The sequence below is a fragment of the Stegostoma tigrinum genome, chromosome 3 (assembly GCF_030684315.1).
Source record: "Stegostoma tigrinum isolate sSteTig4 chromosome 3, sSteTig4.hap1, whole genome shotgun sequence".
NCBI lineage: Eukaryota > Metazoa > Chordata > Chondrichthyes > Orectolobiformes > Stegostomatidae > Stegostoma > Stegostoma tigrinum.
Genome location: NC_081356.1, coordinates 12,661,501 through 12,684,801, shown reverse-complemented (window position 1 = coordinate 12,684,801; position 23,301 = coordinate 12,661,501). Strand labels below are relative to the sequence as shown.

At 42.2% G+C, this 23,301-nt stretch overlaps 1 protein-coding gene across 1 annotated transcript in view; it reads right to left on the bottom strand.

The window, feature by feature from the left end:
- Positions 1-12,556, bottom strand: part of polr1e (RNA polymerase I subunit E) — a 30,917-nt gene extending 18,361 nt beyond the window's left edge. Inside the window, exons 1-5 of the mRNA XM_048527162.2 lie at positions 12,412-12,556; positions 10,285-10,388; positions 10,039-10,115; positions 3,633-3,718; positions 768-823 (exon numbers count right to left, since the gene is read on the bottom strand). Of these exons, the coding sequence (XP_048383119.1) occupies positions 768-823; positions 3,633-3,718; positions 10,039-10,115; positions 10,285-10,388; positions 12,412-12,481 (393 nt within the window). The 5' untranslated portion in view covers positions 12,482-12,556. The remainder of the gene's footprint in view (positions 1-767; positions 824-3,632; positions 3,719-10,038; positions 10,116-10,284; positions 10,389-12,411) is intronic.
- Between the last annotated feature and the right edge of the window lie 10,745 nt (positions 12,557-23,301).

Genomic DNA, 23,301 nt, shown 5'->3' with positions numbered 1-23,301 from the left:
ATAACATAACCATCAAGTTACTGTACTCATAAAAGTATATTTGAGAATCTGAAATTGACCAGTGGAGCCAGTTCCACCATTCATACGGATCATGGTTGATTATCTACCTCAATTCCCTTGTCCTGTACAATCATATCCCTTAATTTCCTCAGTAACTAAATATCTACCAAAGCCAATCTCAAATAATCCAATAACAAAACATCTTACAGTCTTTGAGGAAGGGTCACCTGACCTGAAACTTTAACTTTGTTTTTTTCCTTCACTCCGGCTGCCAGACCTGCAGACCTTTTCCAGCAACTTTGTTTCTGTTCCTGATTTACAGCATCCGCAGTTCTTTCAGTTTTTATTACCAAATATTCAGGATCTTGAGTGAAAGAAAACCTTCCTAATTCCAGTCATAAATGGCTGAACTCTTACTCTCAAGCTTTAACACTACGTTCAAGATTCCCTTGCCAGGCAAACTTTTTTTTTTAGAAAGAGTCAACAGTGTCAAGCTGTTGCCTGTCAAGAATTGTAAATTGGATCATCTCTCATTCTTCTAAGCACAAGAGAACACAGGCCTAGTCTCCTCAAGCTCTTCTCTTGGAAAATCCCCTCATCTAGAGACCCAACTACCAAATTTAACCATCTCCCCAAGTACCTCCTGCCCTTGTCCTTCTAAGGTGGAAGTCACAGGTTTGAAAAATGCTGCTCAAGGAGCCTTGGCATGTCGCTGCAGTGCATCCCTAATTTCAATCTTTGTCAAATACTGCATAAAGATTAATTACCTTCTCCCTGTAAGAGGTGCTCTTCTCATTGGTGTCGCCTTCAACAGCAGATTCACCTGAGGAGAGGACTCGAGTGTTAATATGTTGCTCCAATTCATAAACGCATTCTTAAATAATTCTTAGAAGAGATTTAGACAACTAGCACTAAAAAATAACAGGTGATGGCACTGTAGTTACTTACCAGACTAGAATAAAAAGCAATTACAGGCATCAGAAAAATAAAAATAATGTGCAATTATATTGTGCCTTATCACATCGCTGAAGCATCATAAAGTGCATTACATGGACATCGAAGATAGAAGTAACAGTTCAGAGAGACTCCAAGCCTAGCCCTGTTCTCCAACACTTCAAACTTAAAATAACTGAATTTGTGATTAAACTTCCATTTCCTCATCCATGCTTAACTTCCAAATCTCTTATAGTTCTAATTATCTCAGCTGCTTCATCACCCACATTCTCTTCAGCTACCCTGCTTTTTTGTACTTTTCACCATCTTTTCTGCATCATTGTCAACCATACACTGAACGATCTAGGTTGCCATCCTCAAGTTGCATTCCAATCTTCCTTGAAGCCCATCTCTTGGCCAAACTATTAGTCACACATTCTGCCATCTCCTTCTTAGGCCAAGCATAGAATTTTGATCACACTTTATGGAATGCCTTCAGATATTTTGTGACATAATAGCACTTTTTTTTTTGCTGAATTACAGTGTGTGCACTGATCGCTGTTTCTGAACAGTTGCAATTCCAGAAGCAGTCAGGAATGGGGATGGAGTCCTTCACCTATTAGCTTTCAGGGGGAGCAGTCACCACCTCATAGTGACATTTCATACCCTCCAAAACGTGTTAAAGAAAAAAGATTTTTTAAAAAAAGAGGCAGTTTAAAAAACATTTTGTGATATGTACTTTTCCTTCACTGTTAATTTTTTAATGCACAACAAGCATCCTGGCTGGCCAAAAGCCCTAAATACTGAAACAGCAAAAACATTACAGTATGCTCTTCACTGTGGAAAATTCATCTAAGGAAGTAACTTAATAATAGTGTTCCACCTGAGCTTTGAACATGAGAGGAGATGTGCACTGTAGTGGTTGGAACTAGCTAATGAAAGTCTGGATTCTTACAGTCCCCCAAAGCGAAATGAGCCAGAGAGGCCAGAAAGGTTACATTCAAGATGTACTGCCATCTAATGACCTGAATTCTACAGTAACATCAGGACCACTTGTGAGCCCTAACGCCAATGACATCCAATCCTGCCTGTATGCAGGCTTTTCTTGAAAGCGGTTAATCAACATATCACTTCCAGAAGTTCAATCCAGTAAAGGACAACAAGCAAACTGTGCATATAACAGGGTTAATTTGAGCACCCAATGCACAACGCTGGGAGAACTCAATGAATGTAGGGGAACGCGAGGAGTCCTCTAAATGGAGGAGCCCTTTGAAGATTTCTCACAGTGATTTAGAAGTCTACTAACCTGCCCAGAAAGACATACCATGAACGATCATCTGGACAAGCTGTCAGGAGTGAATCAACTAGCTGAACTATATCATCTAAAAATCATGCGATAAAGGGAAGGAGCAGCATCTCAGTAGCTACCTCAAAAGGGACAAATGCAATTATACACAGACTCATACCAATAACAATGCCGTTCTCGGAGTCCCAAATGCAGACGCTGTTATGGGTACGGATTGAGCTGTGAGAGGAGGCAGCGGAGATTGGCACACTTACAACATTTAAAAGGCATTCGGGTGGGTATAGATTTAGGAAGGGTTAAAGGGATATGAGCCAAATGCTGCCAAATGGGACTAGATTAATTTAGGATATCAGGTCAGCATTGACAAGTTGGACTGAAGGGTCTAATTCCTTGCTGTATATTCCTACAACTCTACACCTCCTCATACACATTTGCTTCACGTTGCACATGGACACGGAGCTCTACCTCTCTACCACACTTTGAACACTTCTGCCACATTTAAGTTGTCAGATTGCTAGTAACTGCTCTGAATACTGGGCATTTTTCCCAATCAACAGGAAGCTATCATATTCAACCACCTGCATAAGCATCATATTATTCCTACCTACCTGATTCCCCTCTACAGCCATTGTTTCAGGCTGTTCAAAAATTAGATCCCTAATCAAACTTGAGCAGAGCTTCTGAGTCCACATTATTGGAAACAGGCCAACCGTTTTCATATCTACGACTTTGCCAACATCAGATCCTGACTCTGTCCTTACGCTAACAAAAATTCTCAGCCATGCATTTTTCACTTCCAGACTCAAACAAGCCAATATCTTTTCCCTACTTTCACCCTCTGTAAACTCCAGCTCATCCAAAACTGTTTTGCTTATGCCTTATCCTGCACCAACTCCTGCTGGTCCAACATCCCTGTTGGTACTGATGACTTTTGATTTCTGGTCTTCCAAAGCATCCAGACCTCATTTTAAATTCATATCTTTGTGTTTAAATTTCATCACACTCTTGTTCAGCTTTACATCTGTGTTCCAGCTCCTTCTATTCTCGGACTCTACAATACCTTCTCCCTTCGCTGAATTGTCCTGTCACCTCTGTAGTCATGCATTCCAATATCCAAGCTCTACACCCTCTCTTTCCCGACTTAAATCTCTGCAACTCTCCTTCAAGGCCCTTCTTAACACCCATTTCCTTAACGAGCAAGCTTTCAGTCATCCCATCTAACAGATCTTTCTCTGAACCAGTGATCATTTTTGAATGACAATGCTTATGGAATGCACCTGATTGCTTTTAAATTAAATGCGGCACATAAATTCAAATCTTGAACCAACAGAACCTGATTTATCCAAATCAAATAATGCTCACAGGGTCATCAAGATCGATGTACAGAACATACCAGGAAAGAAGGGCTGCATGTTGAAAAGCTGAGCATCATACACCTCCATTTTTCCAGTTCTTTTATTTAGCACACCAACAAAATACCTGAAATGAATAAAAGCACATTCCTTAAAGAAAACCATTCATTACTTTTATTCAGTAACTTCCCAATCATTTGCATTTTTGTAACAGCAATTTCCAAATATGAACCTTTGCATCATTTAACTACTTCACACAACTAGCAATGTTCTAATGTTTTTCAGCTGCCTCTGAACAGGCTATAGGTCCAATTGAAATGTAACAAACGATGCAAATTATCTACACCTTTGAAATGTATAAAACAAAGGAGTAAACCATATTATATGTATCTTTTTGCCTCGGTACTTTTGAATCTCAGAAATTGAAAGTCAAAACAAAAGTCTCATTAAATTGCCAGAACAGCCAAGGTAAAAATAAAAATCGCTGGTTCCTAATAGCAAAAGGCAATGCACAAATCACGAACATCCTAGTTTCATCAGTGTGTACAGATTTGCTGAGTTTACTCTGAGAAGAGGAAACATAATTAAACACAGCATCTCCTGATCAAGAAGATGGCCAGTGATGTGCTCCAGTATTCAAATTGGAAACATGCATCTGGATGTTAGATGACAGCAGGGTCAAGGTTCAATGTGACCCTACGGGGAAAAGCCTCTTGATGGTCCTTACCTCATCCACAAAGAACATTCAAAATTCAGCCATTCACAAAAACCCTTCAGATGGAGGAAACAGCAGAAAAAGACAAAGTGCAAGGAACTTGTGTATTCTTCATCACTTTGGGTAAGCTATTGATTCTTCTTTATAATCAACTTAATTTGATGATATTTTGCTCTTAAATTGGCCGCATTAGTGCATTGAATGGGAGGGAAACTCATCTCATCTCATCTTGACCACTCTCCAGCAGCTTTCCCTGGAAACCGCATGAACACAGGTGCGAAGTGAGAATCGGTGTTCTGGTTTCAGTCAATGGCAATAGTGACCAACTCAGATCCCAGAATGAAACCTGGCTTGATCTTGTATTTAACATTTGCAGTTGGTTACTGTGGTAGCTAGTCAACAAAATATATTCACAGGACAGTGCAGATATTCATTAACAACAGAAATTTATGATACACAATAAAAACAAAGCCCTATATACACATATGGGATAGTCAGAAAAATGTTGAACTGTAAGGCAAAATTTCAACCTGCCTACCAACACTATCTTTTCACAGGTACCCAGTAGCACAGAGGTATCACTTTTATCACAACTCTTTATTTTCTTAATTAGCTCACTCTTCACAGTCAATACAGTGTGGAGCTGGAGGAACACAGCAGTCAGGAAGCAACAGAGGAGCAGAAGAGTTGACATTTTGGGCCCAGCCCTAGGTCCTGATGAAGGATCTACTTCGTGAAACATCAACTTTCCTGCTCTTCTGATGCTACCTGACCTGTGTTCGTCTAGATCCATGCTGTGTTAGACTCTAACTCCAGCATCAGCAGTTCTTGCTATCTCTGAATGATTCGCTTTTCACAGTTCTTTTCCTTGGACTGCTAAGGTAGTTTTATAATTCTTCTACAGGTCTCCTGGCAAAAGACTTTTTCAATTCCAAAGGTCTAAAATTGCTTTCAGTTCACCAAAATTGGGAATGTCTATACATTGTGATTGATAACATTTATTTCAGAGTTTGGATTTTTGAACTAGTGGCATGTGGGTTTTGAACCACGTGTATAAAGAGGTTTACAAATTAACTTGTCAGTACTTTTGCAGTCATCCTTTTTCTCTAAAGCTAGTATGAGAGATACATTTATGGAGCATGATGCGATTTTGTTTGTATTTCAGTTGTGATTTACAGCCAAACCAACTACATAGTGAAGTACCTTAGGCTACACCCAGTTAGAAGAATCCAGAATTTTGTTCTGCTTAGGAAAACACTCATAGTTTTGAAAGTGTTGTGGTTTCTGCTTGCAGTAGTCTCAGTGGAAATTAGATATGTTTCTTCTGAAGAAAAAAGACAGCTTAGAACAGTTAGAAAATAGATTATCTCAGTATAAGGGTTTTAGTTTGAAATGTCCAGGCCAGAAGGTTTAATTAGATCCCTGAGGGGGTTAATTTGAAGATGAGAAAATCCACACAGTTGGGGGAATACTTAAGGAAGAGACTATCAAACTCTCAAGACCAGGAACTGAAAACAAGTTAAGTCAAGATACAAAAGGGATTCTTTCTGGTGCTTGAGTACTGTAAAGTGTTGATGTTAAAATAGATGATATATTATACTTTACAGTGTGTTTCAAAATCTTAAATTCTCTTATATGTAAAGGTCTTGTTTTATTCTATCTTAACTTCTATGATTTTCAAAAAAAACTTGTTTAATTGTTAAAACTAAACCTGCAGCATTGTGAATATGTATTTCAATGAAAGACCAGCTCACTGAATAAAAAAAGCATGATCTATCATTTCAGACCTCTGTCCAGTAATAACCCTAGCTGAGGTTGTAACAACTGTCAGAACCTGGATGTAAACCACTTTTCCAAGGTGACTGATAACTGGTAACCTTGAACTGAAGCCCCGAGCCTCCAGTTCAGAAATCAAAACTAAACCGGTAGCCTTGATATTCTTTATCCTCTTCCTGTCATAGACATAGCAGAATAATCATCTCAACAATTAATTGGCCAGGCATTTAAGTGAAGTCCCATGCCTTCTTGGAAATTACATATTTAGAGTCACTGTTCCAATCAGAATTCTACTGAAGAAGAAAAGACTGCTTAGAACAATTAGGAACTGGATTATCTCACTTCTGAAATGAATTACCATCACAGGACTTAGCAAAATTTTTCTCTCTCAATTTTAAAATCAAAGATTCATACTTATAAGAGCAACAATTTTCATTAAGTAGGAAAAGGATTATCAACAGCTTATACCTGTTCTACAATGATACAAGGAAGCTGAAAGAAAGCCCAAACTAAGAGCAATTAGGATACACCACATTGAATCCCTAACATCTGTTCTTTACATATAAATTGTCCAGTTAAGGATACGGACTTGATTTCCAATGGCACTTCTCACAGCAAGTCAAAGATGACAAACTTTATCTTATTAAACCACAAAATATTATTTTGCTGCTGTAGCATAGCTGTGAGTAGGATTAATTTAAGTGACACTTGAAGAATTCAAATATGTCAATTGAGAAGCTGCAGATACTGTGTCAAGTATTTTCTTTTGAAGAGTTTGTAAATGTTAAATGGCAGAAAAACCAGAATTAGGCAGTGTACAACTTTCAAAAAGTGACACGCATGGAGTATATCCATAAGACCATAAGCCAAGTTTTATATGCATGATGTATTACAGTACAAATGATTGTCAAAAAAAGAATTCTGATAAGCTTGCCTTGCAAACTGAACTCTGCACTTTTTCAAAAATCTTGCAAATATTTAAAGCATGAGACAAAGACAAAATTAAATTACTGGCAAGTTTAGATGTCCTTTCAAAGCTTAAGAATGAGTTAAAGATTAATTCAAAACATGTCTTATATTATTTTGCTAAAGAGTAGACAATCTTAGAAGGTGTTTCACACAAGAGATGGAGTTTTCTAGGCGCTTGCTTTGTCTGGGAAATGGTGAGATTGGTGGCAAAAATCACAAGCATTGTGATGAAGCCTATCTTGACAGTAGGAGTAACTTGCTGCATTCTTTGGGCGTTCGCCACATGGCAATGTGCCAATTAAGACAGATCATTGCTCGTTAAACGCCTTATGCACAATACAACTTTCTACACTGATATTCAGCCTCCTATCTTAGAAAACACAACAAATCATTTAGAAGCTTAGAGATCTCAACATGGACGTCAGCGTGAGTACCTGACAACTTCAGATCTCTACTTCCTCCAAAGGTACTCCAGGTTGGACGCGAAGCAGCATTATCTCAGGCACACGCAGCCCACATCCACAGACACTGGCATCCATCATGTGTCAGCCTTTAAAACCCTTGTGGCACATCTCTGATCCAGTTACAGTCCGCTTCTGCACTTCAATACAACGCTAGGTCCGAGTGCAGCAGTACCACAACAAGAACACTGCGTGTTCATGGGTATGCATCTAGCTCATGGTCTGGGCCAGACTATATCTCTGGAATGTTTGCTTGTGTATTAAGACTCACTCACTCAGCCTTCCTGGATGCTCACATCATCCCTGCCTCTTTTGCATTTTGCCCCCTCAGTGAAATACCAGGCTCTCATTAATGCTGTACTGCTGCATACCAATTAGCACTGGCACAAGCACAGGAAGCTTGTCAGCATATCTCCATCCAGAAAGACAGCTATCAGTCAGGGGATCATGATGCTCCAAATCAAGGACAGGCTCTCATACCAATCCAAGGGCATGACATGGGACGATCAGAGTCAGGATCCTCTTGCTACAAGGGGGTGAGGAGCCGAATGTGAGCAGCCAACCATCATCTTAGTTCTTTCTGCCCTATTGTGAGTTGTTTATCTCCTGGAATGACAGGGGTGATAGTGGTAGCAGAGCTATTAATTTTGGTGTGGGTGGGAGGTGACCAAAGCATGGGAACAGAAATTACAGACTGCATGCAAGGTTAGAGGTGTCAGAGACTGGGGTAGGTGAGAGTTAATGAGAGAAGATGTTGTAGGCAATAGGGAAAGTGGTAGAGAATGAGACTTGGTGGCAGGTGGATACAGTAGCAGAGTGAGAGGGGTGTTGGACAGAAGATGGTAGCATTTACACTAGTACAGTGGAGAAGGAGTAAGACTCCAAAGGCTTGTGTTTTCAAATAAATCTGTTGGACTATAACCTGGCGTTGTGTGATTTCTGACCTTGTCCACCCCTGTCCAACACCGGCAGCTCCACATGAGAGTACAGAGGGTAATTGACTTTTATCTTCTATTGTACTGCATCCCTCCACACAGTTCAGACTATATCAACACGGTCGCAACTTCGTTATAGGACGCCACATTGCAGTACTGTGACCTTCTCTATTGGTCTTGAAGAAGACGGTGCTCAACTTGTGCACCACATCATCCAGCAGGACCTCCAGGTCTCTGCCCACAAAAGACGCTGAATTTCCCTCATACATATCCAGGGCAAACGTCAGGAATTTGCAAGGCAACTTCGAACTGACAATGTGCAATGATCTTTTAAAGATGGTGCCAGAAACAGGGATGTCAGTCAATTTCAGGATAGCCCAGCAATGGTAATTTGTTCTGGAAAATGTCTCATGGTAAGATGGAGCTAGAATTGAATGAGAGGGATGCCAGAGAAGGGAAGCCGTCAATGAGGTGAGTTTAGAAACATAGTGAGAAAATGGCTTGGCCCCACGGTTAAAAAACCACCAGAAAACTCAGCACCAAGTGCACTTTGTCAAAAATCATAAGCATCAGCCCAAGGAGTCTTCAACTGATGTGTAGTTAGAGGATAGTGATACAGGGACAAAGGGGGACAGACAATTCAACACCCACTTTAAAGTCACATATCACATTTCTTTATATTCTCGTTTATATAAATAAAGACATTATGAACATCACAAACATTTTAGGCTGATATAGACATAATAAATGTAATCTTGGTCATTTACAATGGGGGATTAAAGAAGCAAAGTTCTGCCAAAAGCAAGATTAACATACATTTTAAAATTTGTATATCTAGTACATGATCATATCACATTTAATCCAACACTTTTCCTGACACAGCTGGCTGATAATACTGTTGTATAAGCCTACATCCTCCAACCCACTGTGAGCAATCTCACAGCATCTCTAAGCTAAATCAGAGCCAAGAACATTCTCATAACAGCAACAACCTACACTTCATGTACTTCTACTCACTTCCTACTCTTATCTCTTCCTTGTGTCTCACTGTGTCCCTTCCTCTCTCATGTTACCAAGGATATTCCATAAATACTATGTAATGCCTCTACTCAACAATAGAACATACCTTCTCTTTCATTTCAAAGGTTAGCACCAATCAAACTGTGTACCACCAATGCGGCTGGGTGGATTCCAATACTGCACAGAATGGAAAAAATATGATTTGTAGGTTCTTTGTCCAAAATGTGGCTGTATCTGGGAAAAGATTACTCTTTGTGTTTTATGGCATGGGAAATGCCATTTGTCTAAGCTACCTTATCCAAAAATGATATTTATCAATTCCTCACTGCTGTTCACATTTAACATAGATATTATGCTTGCTTTACACTGTAGTTGGTCAAATTGAAAGGAAGGCAATTTTGTTCTAGCTAATCTCAGGATTCAACACGTGAATAGGTACAAAAAGTGAAGAGAGCGTCTGATTGTCGCCACAACCTCTCCTATTTCTTCCCACATGTTGACAATCCTGTTGCATGTTTTCAGCACTTTTTAAAAATCGAATTCTGCCAATGATTCAAAGAAACAAACTTACTTGCACAACGAATTACACTTCAGAGCACTTGGTCCGAAATTATTTCCAACGTAAGTCAATCTATCCGTCTCAGCAGACTACAGTGGATGAAAAAGGAATCATTTTAAATGAAGTTAAACAATTTCAATGAGCTAGCAATGTTATTAAAGTAGCTTAAAGAAATCATATAATAACTTTAATCATGCCAGTTTTACTATGGAGCAAACTGTTGTAAATGTTTTACTGCGGAAGAACACCTGTCCTTACCAAGATCAGTTGATGCTTTTTCCGGGGATGATTTCTGTGTATATTTTTATGCAGCTGAAATTCCACATTTTCTGAATTTGTGAGTTTCCCATTGGAAAACTGAACTGCAAAACAGGACAGTGTTGTCATAAATTTCATTAGTGGCCCACGGGATATCTTTGTTCAGCAACCACATCAAACTAGCAGGGTTAATGATAAGAGTACAAAAGCTAACAAAGTGTGGAGCTGGACGAACACAGCAGGCCGAGCAGCATCTTAGGAGCACAAAATGATAATCTGGCAGTTTTGATGGTTATTTTATCTGGAATTTGCCTGTAACCGTTACCTATCAAATCTGCTACCACAACTAAACTTTCACTCTTCTGCCTCAATCCCTGTGCAGCTGAGCCAGTCATGAATGGCATGAACTTGGCTCCTGCCATACTCCTCTGAGAAGTGATTGCTCTCAATACCACCCAAAATAGAAAAAGTTAGTTAGTGAGAGAGGGTGGGGGATTTATACAGGGACTGGCAGTCACACTGTTCTGCTGGCATGCTATAAACGTTTGGTGTAGCCACCTCCTTAAGCATGCTATCAATGTAACCTTCAGCTTTGAGGATACAACACAGCAAGTCCACCTGTGCCATAATCAGTAAGGAAATCAAGGATTATGGAGAACAGTCAGAGAAGTGGAGTTGAGAATTATTAGATTAGCCATTGTCTTGCTGAATGGTCTACTTGCACGCCCAGATTTAATCATAAAATCCATACAGGGTGGAAGGCGGCCATTGGCTCATCAAGTCCACACCAACTCTCTGCACAGCTTTCCACCCAGAACCACCATATGCCCACATTCCTTGTGACTAGTCACCTGGTCTGCACATTCCTGGATTCTAAGACAATTTAGCACTGCCAATCCACCTAACCTGCACACCTTTGGACTGTGAAAGGAAACCCGAGCACCGGGAGGAAACCCACACAGACTGGTGCCCGAAACTGGATTCAAAGCCAAGTCCCTGGAGCTGTGAGGCATCAGTGCTAACCACTGAGCCACTGTGCCGTCCTGGTGAATTATCTCATCCACAGGACATCACTGCAAGAATTCCTCAAGATAGCATTTTAGGCCTAACCCATTTTCAGCTGCTTCAATGAGCTCCTTTCCATCAAAGCATCAGGAATGGGATGTTCACTGATAATTACATAATGCGGAATGACCCACATTATTAACAACCTGGCACTTACCAGTGGGCAGAAGTTGAGCTGAACTAGCTATTTAATACTGTGGATGCAAGATCAGATTAGAAGCTAGAAATTCTGCAGCAATAAGCTTACTTTCTGACTCCTTAAAGACTGTCCACCGTCTACAAAGCCTAAGTCAGGAATGCCACAGCATACTTCCCACTTACCTGGGTGACTACAGCTCTGGCACCACCAACAGCAAAGCAGTTTGCCCAGTATCCAACCTTTAAAGCTCTCCCCAGCAGCAATATTCAGCCACAGAAGTGTGCACCATCTCCAAGATGCACTACAGCAGCTCACCTAGGACCTTTAAACCGCACCTTCCAAACCAGTGACCTCGGCCACCAAGAATGACAAGGGCAGCCAGTACATGGGAATATCACTGCCGGCAAGTTCCACTTCATTTCACACAGACCCCTGACTGAGACCTATAGTGATAATCCCATCGCTGTTACTGGGTCAAAAATCCCGAGCAGGACTGTGGGTGCACCTACACACCCCAGGAGTCGCAGCAGTTCTGCCACTTTATTGAAGGCAATTAGGGGTGGGTAATAAATGTTGGTACAACTAAAAGATGCCAGATATTTATGCCAAAGATGCAAGAACGAAAGTATAAATAAATGAAAGAGTATCTGTAACGCTGTGACTTTTTTTTCAGATTTCCAGCACTCACAGTATCAGATTTTCAACTACTGCCCTTATATGAGCCAAGCTTCGCTTTTCCACGTCTGCACGACAGTAATTATACCGTAAAAAGTACACGGTGGGCAAAAGTGGTCTGAAAAGTCTAAGTGCTTATGAAAGATGCTACACAAATGCAAGTTTTGTTTCCCCGGCTGTGCCTTTGGATCTACATTCCCAGCCATTCCGCGCTGCCTGACTAATCCAAATATTCCCAGAGTCGCTACCGAGTGTCGCCGACTGCTCCGGATCCAATTCCGTTAAATTCCTGTACTTCCACACACCGAAAGCTGCCATCAGTACAAACACCAACCGGACGAACACTCCGCAAACGCCGACACCAGGCCGCACACTAACTTCTACCGGGCCCACGCCGCCCGGCGCCAGCGACACCGCCACCTACCGGGCCCACGCCGCCCGGCGCCAGCGACACCGCCACCGACCAGGCCCACGCCGCCCGGCGCCAGCGACACCGCCACCTACCGAGCCCACGCCGCCCGGCGCCAGCGACACCGCCACCTACCGAGCCCACGCCGCCCGGCGCCAGCGACACCGTCGTCCAGTATTAACATCATCAACAGTCCCACAGAACAGCGCTATCCAGAGGCCAAAGCTACATACATCATAGCTTAGGCGCAAATTACTGCAGATGGTGGAGTCTGAACTGAAAACTTTGTCTTTGCTTTACCTTTAGTTGTTGTACTCTCTGTCACCGTGTCCTCTCTCCATTCCCTCCTGTCCAGTAGGACTGTCTCTGTTCTTTCCAGTCTGGCAATTGGACACACCACTGTTCGGCCATTCTCACATTCTGATCATTTAATCTGCACTATCAACATCCTTTCTCCACCAGCCCTCTTATCTCCTCCACACTTCACATCACCTCTGATGAAGGTTCGTCTAGACTTGATATGTAAGCTTGCTTGATCTCCCCAGGTGCTGCCTGATCCGCTGTGGTTTTCAGCATTCTTAGTTTTCAATACATCGCAGTTTGATGATTTGGATCACGAAAACTACATTTATATAGCACCTTTAATGTACAAATTCTTACAGTGCTCTGAAATAAGTCAGTTCTGTAGCTGACTCATTTTTTTAACAACTTAGAGAAAGCCCTTTGTCCCTTGAGTCTGTTCCAACACTATAAGCCTCTAACTACTCTAATCCAAACTTCGAGCACTTGGCCCGTAGCCTTTCTGCCATGGCATTTCAAGTGTTCGTTGAAGTAGTTCTTAAATGTCATGAGGGTTCCTGCTTTACCACCCTTTTAAGCAGGGAGTTCCAGATATCCACCACTTCTGTGTACAAAATCTTTCCTCAGATCTTCCCTAAAACCTGATTCTTACATTTAAAAATGTGTCCCTGGTTATTGACCCTTTTACCAAGGAGAAAAGTTCCTTCCTATCTTCCCTATCGTATTGCCTTCATAGCAGGTCAGCGAGCATCCGAGGAGCAGGAAAGTCATCATTCATCATTCATCATTTTGGATCAGAACTCTCCTTTAGGATTCTGAGTCCTGCACCTCGGATGCTCTCTGACCTGCTGTGCTTTTCCAGGTCCATATTTTTTGACTCTAGCATCCAGCACCTGCAGCCCTTTCTGTCTCCATATTGCATTTATAACTCAGTACACATCAACCATGTCCCCCGCTTCAGACTTCTCTGCTCTAGTCTCTGTTAATAGCTGACTCACTACAAGCCAGGCAAACTCAACTCTCATGCAATCACTTCGTTTAGTGTGGCAACCCAGAACTGCACACAGTGCTTACGGTATGGCCTAATTCTGTTTCCTGGCTGTCATGATATTGTTAACCAGTCTCTCAACTCTTTCCGTCTTATTCTTACATGATTAGTGTTGTGGGATTTCTTACATGTATCTGATAGAGCATGTTGTGCCTCAACTTAGCATTTACTTCAAAAAACAGCCCCTACTAAGCACAGCATTTGAGTATCAACCAAGGCTTGTGATCAACTCTCAGGAGTGAGAACTCATCCTTCAGCCCTCTGACTGAGAGATGATTATGCTACCATTACTTTGTAAGCCAAGATTCAGGTCAGATTTCTGTTTCCAAGAGGAAACTGCTCACTTTCCAAATTGGATAATTCTGGTCGTGCTGCTCAGAAATATCAGAGGAGAGTAAAAACACAAGGAAATCCCGAGGTAATAATGTAACCAAATCTCAGTGACCTGCGAGGTCCTGTGCTACATGCAGGGGGGTGGGGTGCAGCTCAGATTTACACACACAACAGAACCCCACTAAACACCTGTTATAATACCCAATGAAGCCAGCAAATGCATGTTGCAATCTGGTTGGAGACCAGTAAGGTTTTCCTTGTTTAAGTTAAACAAAGTTTTGAGATTCCAGGTACCCTTCAACAAATTAAAGTCACAAGATTCCACCAGACAATAATAACTACATTTCAAATGTACTTCAATTGTCTGTAAAGTAATTGGTGACTATGAAAAGCACTATTTGAATGCAAATCATTTTTAAAATCAACACTGTAAGATTTTCAGTTCATTTGGGCTAATATATTCCTGATGAAAAAAGAAGGACAGGCAACACATAGGCTATAAAAATTCTCAACTTTGCAATTTCTCCTTTCACATTTTACTTGTAACTTGAATGAAGCATTTTCATAATATACAATGTTTTCTGATGCAAGTGAAGTCTGAGATGAAAAGTCTCCAATATCTTGCACCTTAATAAGTAAGTGATGAAATTAAGTTTCCAATTGTTCACTTTTCAGTTGCATTTTCAAAGGTTTTCACCAGAATGATACTAGGCAGAAGTGAGCCCAAGACTATCCTTTAAAATTTTATTCGGGACAATTATGAAGGCACGAAAATGGAGCTGGCTAAAGTAAAATGGTAAATTAGGTTTAAGGATGGGTCAATTAAGACCATAAGACCATAAGTCGTAGGAGTGGAAGTAAGGCCATTTGGCCCATCGAGTCCACTCCGCCATTTAATCATAGCTGATGGGCATTTCAACTCCACTTCCCTGCACTCTCCCCGTAGCCCTTAATTCCTTGTGAGAGCAAGAATTTATCAATCTCTACCTTGAAGACATTTAACATCCCGGCCTCCACTGCACTCTGTGGCAATGAATTCCACAAGCCCACCACTCTCTGACCACAGAAATGTCTCCTCATTTCTGTTTTAAATTTACCCTGTCTAATCCTAAGGCTGTGCCCACGGGTCCTAGTCTCCCCGCCTAACAGAAACAACCTCCCAACGTCCACCCTTCCTAAGCCAGACATTATCTTGTAAGTTTCTATTAGATCTCCCCTCAACCTTCTAAACTCTAATGAATACAATCCCAGGATCCTCAGCGGTTCATTGCACATTAAGCCTACCATTCCGGGGATCATCCGTGTGAATCTCCGCTGGACATGCTCCAGGGCTAGTATGTGCTTCCTGTGGTGTGGGGCCCAAAATTGAACACAGTATTCTAAATGGGGCCTAACTAGGGCTTTATAAAGCCTTAGAAGCACATCACTGCTTTTATATTCCAACCCTCTTGAGATAAACGACAACATGACATTCACTTTCTTACTCACGGACTCTACCTGCAACTTAACCTTTAGAGAATCCTGGGCCAACACTCCCAGATTCCTTTGTACTTCTGCTTCATGAATTTTCTCACCATTTAGAAAATAATCCATGCCTGTATTCTTTTTCCAAAGTGCAAAACCTCACATTTACTCACATTGAATTTCATCAGCCATTTCCTGGACCACTCTCCTAAACTGTCTATATCTTTTTGCAGCTTCCCCACCTTCTCAGTACTACCTGCCTGTCCACCTATCTTTGTATCATCGGCAAACTTCGCCAGAATGCCCCCCGTCCCTTCATCCAGAAGGACATGAAGCATGTTGTTGAGCTAAACTGTTAAATTTTCCTAGCCTTCCATAAAATTATGAACAAAAATTCTCAAACATTGTGGTCCTAGCTGCCGACATGCATCTCCAAGGGATGTATACTAGCTCAATACTGAATTTGGCAGGAAAAATTTGGGCCTAGCTTTCAAACCAGAAAAATTAGGCCAGCAGGGCATAATTAAAAATTCGTTAAAACTGATATCAAAAAGATCTTAAGTATTTATTCAGAGAGTGATAAAGCTTGGAATGATCTGCCAGACTTGCAACCACAAATACACAAGCATGTCTTTTTTTAATGTGTTCAAGAAATAAAAAAACAAATTCAAGAGAGACTAAAATTTGTTATCCTTTTGACACACTTTTAAAAAACAGTTTAAACAATTGTGATGCTGATGGCAAGATCAGACCTGTTGATCAAAAACAATTCTACAACTGTCAGACTTGTGCGTGAATTGCATAATTGAGATAGCTCCAGTTCCACAGACCACGCATGAACATAGATCTTAGAGTATGATCACTCTGGGGACAGAGTAACATAAAATGGAGCTCTCCTATAATTTACCAACGCTGCACTGATTCGTAGCAGGAGGTCTCAAGTTCTATCTTCCAGCTGAGTAAGTTAGCAGAACATAGGAGAGCCATAACTAGCCACAACATCCTGAAATGACAGCAAGTGAAAAAATACTGATCCCTTCTGGACGAACACTGGATGAGGCCAAGAAACAGACACCTCCTGTCTGCCGAAGGTGTAGCACATGCCTATTTACCTCCTCCTTCCCCAGTATCCAAGGGCCCAAGTAAACCTTCATACAATCTAGTCTACTGCATTTGCTGCTCACAAAGTGGTTTCCTCTACACTGGGGAAATTAAGTGTAGACTGGGTGTCTGCTCCGCAGAATATCTACGCTCCGCCCACAAAAAAGACCATTGGCTTCCAGTTGCCTGCCACTTTAACACACCTGCCTGTACCCTGGTCAACATCTCTGTCTCAGGCTTGCTACAGTGTTCCAGTGAAGCTCAGCACAAGCATCCCATTTTCCACCTGGGGACACTGCAGGCCCGTGGACTCAATATTAAGTTCAATCATTTTAGAGCCTATACTCTCCAGTGTCCTGGCCCCTTACCCACACACTAGGCCTTGTTATCACATGGCCTGCCATTACACACTACATATTGTTCGTCACTAACAGTGCCCATTAACAGCTATTCACCCTGCCAGCCTGATCGTTATCGACCTCTTTGTCTATCCAACGTCTCTTCCCTCTCCCTAGGCTCTATCTCCACGTATCGTTTGCTCTTTACCCCTCCCATCACCCTATCTTCTGGATATAAACCAACATTTATTGCACCTCCCAGTCGCGAACCATTTTAACTCCCCCTCCCATTCCTTAGACGACATGTCCATCATGGGCCTCCTGCAGTGCCACAATGATGCCACCCAAAGGTTGCAGGAACTCATATTCCGCTTGGGAGCCCTGCAATGGTATCAATGTGGACTTCACAAGCTTCAAAATCTCTCCCTCCCCTACTGCATCCCAAAACCAGCCCAGCTCGTCCCCGCCTCCCTAACCTGTTCTTCCTCTCACCTATCCCTTCCTCCCACCTCAAGCCACACCTCCATTTCCCACCTACTAACCTCATCCCGCCTCCTCAACCTGTCCGTCCTCCCCAGACTGACCTATCCCCTCCCCACCTCCCCACCTATACCCTCCTCTCCACCTATCTTCTTTTCTCTCCATCTTTGGTCCGCCTCCCCCTCTCTCCCTATTTATTTCAGAACCCTCTCCCCATCCCCCTCTCTGATGAAGGGTCTTGGCCCGAAACGTCAGCTTTTTTGCTCCTGAGATGCTGCTTGGCCTGCTGTGTTCATCCAGCTTCACACTTTGTTATCCTTTCCTAGCTACCATCAATTCTGACGAAGGGTCACCGGACTCGAAATGTTAACTCTGATTTTTCTTCACAGATGCTGCCAGACCCACTGAGCTTTTCCAGCAACTTCTGTTTTTGTTCCTGATTTACAGCATCCAAAGTTCTTCCAGTTTTTATCTTCTGTGATTGAACAGTCTTCAATCATGCTGTAGCAGATATTTGGGAGATATTTCAGAATATAGAGAATAGATGTATTCCAAGGAACCCACAATGCATAGTTAACTATAAATGTTACGGTTAGGTAAAAGAAAAGGCAGGTAATTGTGTATGAATTAATTTGAATTGAATTAGCCTTTATTGTCACGCGCACTCGAATGAATGCAGTGAAAAGTTTGTCATGTGACCGCGTTGGTGCCATCTAAAGTACAGGGTATCTAGATACAGAATACTTAAGAGAGAAAGCAATAACTGCAGATACTGGAGTCAGAGACAATACAGCATGGAACTGGAGGAACAAAGCAGGCCAGGCAGCATCAGAAGAACAGGAAAGTTTTGAGTTTGGACCCTGTACTTAAATATGTGTTACAGACTTGAAAGAACCATAAATAAAAGTTTAGCGTAAGAATGAAGAAGTTTTCTTTTAAAAGGCACTTAGTCTTTTCCAGCACCCAAGCCTTCAGACTGCCCAGGCCAAATCTCTAGACCACTCTGGGCTTCAAACCTCAAGCTCTGGCTTCCAACACCTAAGCGTCTTGCCTCCGCTCTGGGACTCGTGTAAAGATGATAGTTGATAAGAAAACTAAACAGAATTTTAAAAGAGTAAATACTGATCAAAAACTTAATAAAGGGGGAAAAATTAGAGCACTGTGTCCAATTTTGGGCGTCACACCTCAGGAAGGACATACTGGCCCTAGAATGTGTCCAGCGGAGATTCACACGGATGATCCCTGGAATGGTAGGTTTAACGTATGATGAACGTCTAAGGATCCTGGGATTGTATTCATTAGAGTTTAGAAGGTTGAGGGGCGATCTAATAGAAACTTACAAAATAATGTATGGTTTAGAAGGGGTGGACGCTAGGAAGTTGTTTCCGTTAGGCGGGGAGACTAGGACCCGTGGGCACAACCTTAAAATTAGACGGGGTAAATTTAAAACTGAAATGAGACGACATTTCTTCAGCCAGAGAGTGGTGGGCTTGTGGAATTCATTGCCACGGAGTGCAGTGGAGGCCAGGACATTAGGTGCCTTCAAGGCAGAGATTGATAAATTCATGATCTCACAAGGAATTAAGGGCTACAGGGAGAGTGCAGGGAAGTGGAGTTGAAATGCCCATCAGCCATGATTTAAATAGCGGAGTGGGCTTGATGGGCTGAATGGCCTTACTTCCACTCCTATGTCTTGTGGTCTTGTGGTCTTATAGAAGGCTAACCAGAAAAATTAAACTGTATTAAGGTTTTCTATAAACGTTAAAAAAGAAAAGAATGAACAAAATGAGTGTTTGTCTTACAGAAAGTGAGACTGGAGAACTAATAGTGGAAGATAAGGCAATGGCAGATGAACTAATCAGGATCTTTGCTTCTGTCTTCACCATAGAGGAGACAAGTAACATTCCAGAATCAACAATAAATCAGAAAATGGAAGAAAGGAGAAACTCAGGAAAGTCATAATCAGCAGAGAACTGGTGCTGAACAAATTCATAGAGCTGTGGGCTGACCAATATCTGGGTCCTGACGGACTTTACCCCAGGATCTTATAAGAAGTGGCTAGCAAGAGAGTTGACACTTTGGTTTTAATTTTCCAAAATTCTCTTGATTCAAGGACAGTCCCATTCTATTGAAAGATAGTGAACTTAACTCCTTTATTCAAAAATAGAAGGAAACAGAAAGCAGGAAACTACAGGCCATGTTGCTTAACGTACATCATAGGGTAAATCTTACAAACCATTATTAAATATCCTATAACAGGACTACGTTCCAGGGCACCAGGCAGAGTCAACATGTTGTTTGAAAGAAATCCTGGTGAAAAGGAAAGAATGAGAAACCTACATTCCATGGTGGACTAGTACTTTCACTGCAGTGGCCTGGGTTCTATTCCTATGTGGGTTAGCAATGGTTGAAAACTTTGTGTGAGGTTATGGGATGGATCTGGGTGGGATCCTTTTTGGAGGGTCAATGCAAACTTAATGGGCCAAATGGTTCTTCTCTGCACTGTAGGGATTGTAGGTTTGACAAATCTATTGGAATTCTTTTATGTGGTAACTCTTGCTGTGGTTAACGGGGTACTAATGGATTCACTGTACTTAGATTTTCGGAAGGCATTTAAAAGTGCATTGAATGTGTTATACCAAAGGTCATAAGTCAAACAGTCATACAGCATGGAAACAGACCTTTGACCTAACCAGTCCATCATGATGTGTAGTAGCATATTGGCATGATAGATGATTGGCTGGCTAATGGGTAGCAGAGTATAGGCATAATGGGTCTTTATCAGGTTGGCAAAATATGGCAAGTGGCAAGCCATAGTTCTGGCACCTAAACTGTTTATAATTTATATAAATGGTTCATGTGAAGGGATGAAGAACAGTTGCCACATTTGCTGATGACACAAAGGTGGGTAGGACATTAGAATCCCTACAGTGTGGAAAAAGGCCCAACAAGTTCACACCGACGCTCAGAGCATCCCACCCAGCCCCAACCACCTATAAACCATCTGATCTACACATCCCTGAACACTATGGGCAATTTAGCATGGCCAATCCACCTACCCTGGACATTTTTGGACTGTGGGTGGAAACTGGAGCACCTGGAGGAAACCCACACAGACATGGGGAGAATGTGCAAACTCCACACAGACAGTCACCTGAGGGTGAAATCGAACCCACGTTTCTGGTGAAATCAGGACAGCAGGAGTCTACCTGTTGTATCTTTCACCAAATGAGCTGTGGGGAGGATCCATCAAGTTACACGGTTGCAGAAGTGATCAATGTTGATTTAATTAGCTACACCATTACAATAGGGCGGGGGTGTGGTAAGGGCTGGGGTTGGAAATAGTTCTTGGCCAATATATTAATATTGATTCCTGTCAGAAAGTACAAATTATTGGTTTTAGATTGCAGCAGATTCACAGCTCAACATGATGTTGTATTTTGTATTTCAAATAAATTTGAAACTGAGAGCCCATTTAAACATGAGTAGGTTCAAACACACTGAGAATTAATCCATTTCAGGCTTCCACATTCACTTAAACTCAAACAAAGTACAAGTCCAATTTTTCTCATAGAGTTTTTGTACCTGGACAAAATAAAAGATGCCAAGAATCCTGTGCTTGATTATGTGAATGTGTCTGTAGGAACTATTCTTATACAATTTGTTAAATTGTATTCATCTTTGGTTAAACTGACTGGTTTCTTATAGAGAGTCAAATATGCACTGTTTCTGTCCTCCACTGAAAAATGAACACAGCTTTATTTTCTCAGTTGGCATTGTTTAATATTCTTATTAAAATCTAACTGCTGGCTCAATCCAACTTTGGCAAGCTTTTTAAGGTCTCCAGCTGCAGCTCCTGTGTTTTTGCAAAAGTAACTTGCATCTTCCCCTCCCCCAACTCTCCACACAATGCAACTGCATCGTTTCTTCATTGTGAAATAAGTAATTGATACTGGAATCCAGCTATCCTAACTTCGACCTCTCCCCGTAGCCATACGGTTAGTTCCCAGACTCTCTTTTGGAGTGAGAGCACAAAGGATCTGTACAATAGCTGGAAAACGCAGAATATTTCTTTGAAGCCCCTTGACCTAAAACACCCGAACTTGAGATACCGATCTATTATTTTCACAATACCCATAAAATTGCTGAAGTTCAGTCTTTATCATAACTGGTCACCCAGTTTGTTTCTTAAAATTTGTTTAAATACAAATAAAAACCCAAAAATTGGAGATTTGAAACAGAAACTGAGAATGTTGGGAATGTGCTGACAGGACAAATAGTGAATGCAGCAAGATAACAAAGTGTGGGGCTGGAAGAACACAGCAGGCCAAGCAGCATCTTAGGAGCAGGAAAGCTGACGTTTCGGGCCAAGACTCTTCATCAGAAAAGTGGGACGGGGAGAGGATCCAGAAATAAATAGGGAGAGAGGGGGAGGCGGACCGAAGATGGATAGAGGAGAAGATAGGTGGAGAGGAGAGTATAGGTGGGGAGGTGGGGAGGGGATAGGTCAGTCTAGGTAGGACTGACAGGTCAAGGAGGTGGGATGAGGTTGGTAGGTTGGAAATGGAGGTGCGGCTTGAGGTGGGAGGAGGGGATAGGTGAGAGGAAGAACAGGTTAGGCAGGCAGGGATGAGCTGGGCTGGTTTTGGGATGCAGTAGGGGAGGGGAGATTTTAAAACTGGTGAAATCCACATTGATACCATGAGGCTGCAGGGTTCCCAAGCGGAATATGAGTTGCTGTTCCTGCAACCTTCGGGTGGCATCATTATGGCACTGCAGGAGGCCCAGGATGGACATGTCGTTTAAGGAATGGGAGGGGGAGTTGAAATGGTTTGCGATTGGGAGGTGCAGTTGTTTACTGCGAACTGAGCGTAGGTGTTCTGCAAAGCGGTCCCCAAGCCTCTGCTTGGTTTCTCCAATGTAGAGGCAGCCACACCATATACAGCAGATGTGCAGGTGAACCTTGATGTGGAAAGTCATCTTGGGGCCTGGGACGGGGGTGAGGGAGGTGGTGTGGGAGCAAGTGTAGCACTTCCTGAATGCAGCAAGCCTGGCTCATCTACCATCTTCAACTCATCGTAAACTCAAGTTCACCCAAACCTGCTTTCCCTGTATGATAGATAACAAAGTGTGGAGCTGGATGAACACAGCAGGCAAGCAGCATCTCAGGAGCACTTTGCCTGTATGATTAGATTAGATTCCCTACAGTGTGGAAACAGGCCCTTCGGCCCAACAAGTCCACACCGCCCCTCAAAGCATCCCACCCAGACCCATCCCGCTATAACCCACACACCCCTGAACACTACAGGCAATTTAGCATGGCCAATCCACCTAGCCTGCACATTTTTGGACTGTGGGAGGAAACCAGAGCACCCGGAGGAAACCCACGCAGACACGGGGAGAATGTGCAAACTCCACACAGACATTCACCCAAGGCTGGAATCGAACCTGGGTCCCTGGCGCTGTGAGGCTGCAGTGCTAACCACTGAGCCACCGTGCAGCCCTAACTAGCATCAAGTCCAATTGACTCATCAAAGTTGTACTTGCTCACTTACAATGGTTCCCAATCAGGCAAGTCATGGAGTCATACAGCACAGAAACAGACCCTTCGGTCCAACCAGTACATGCCGAACATAATTCCAAACTAACTTAGTCCCACCTGCAC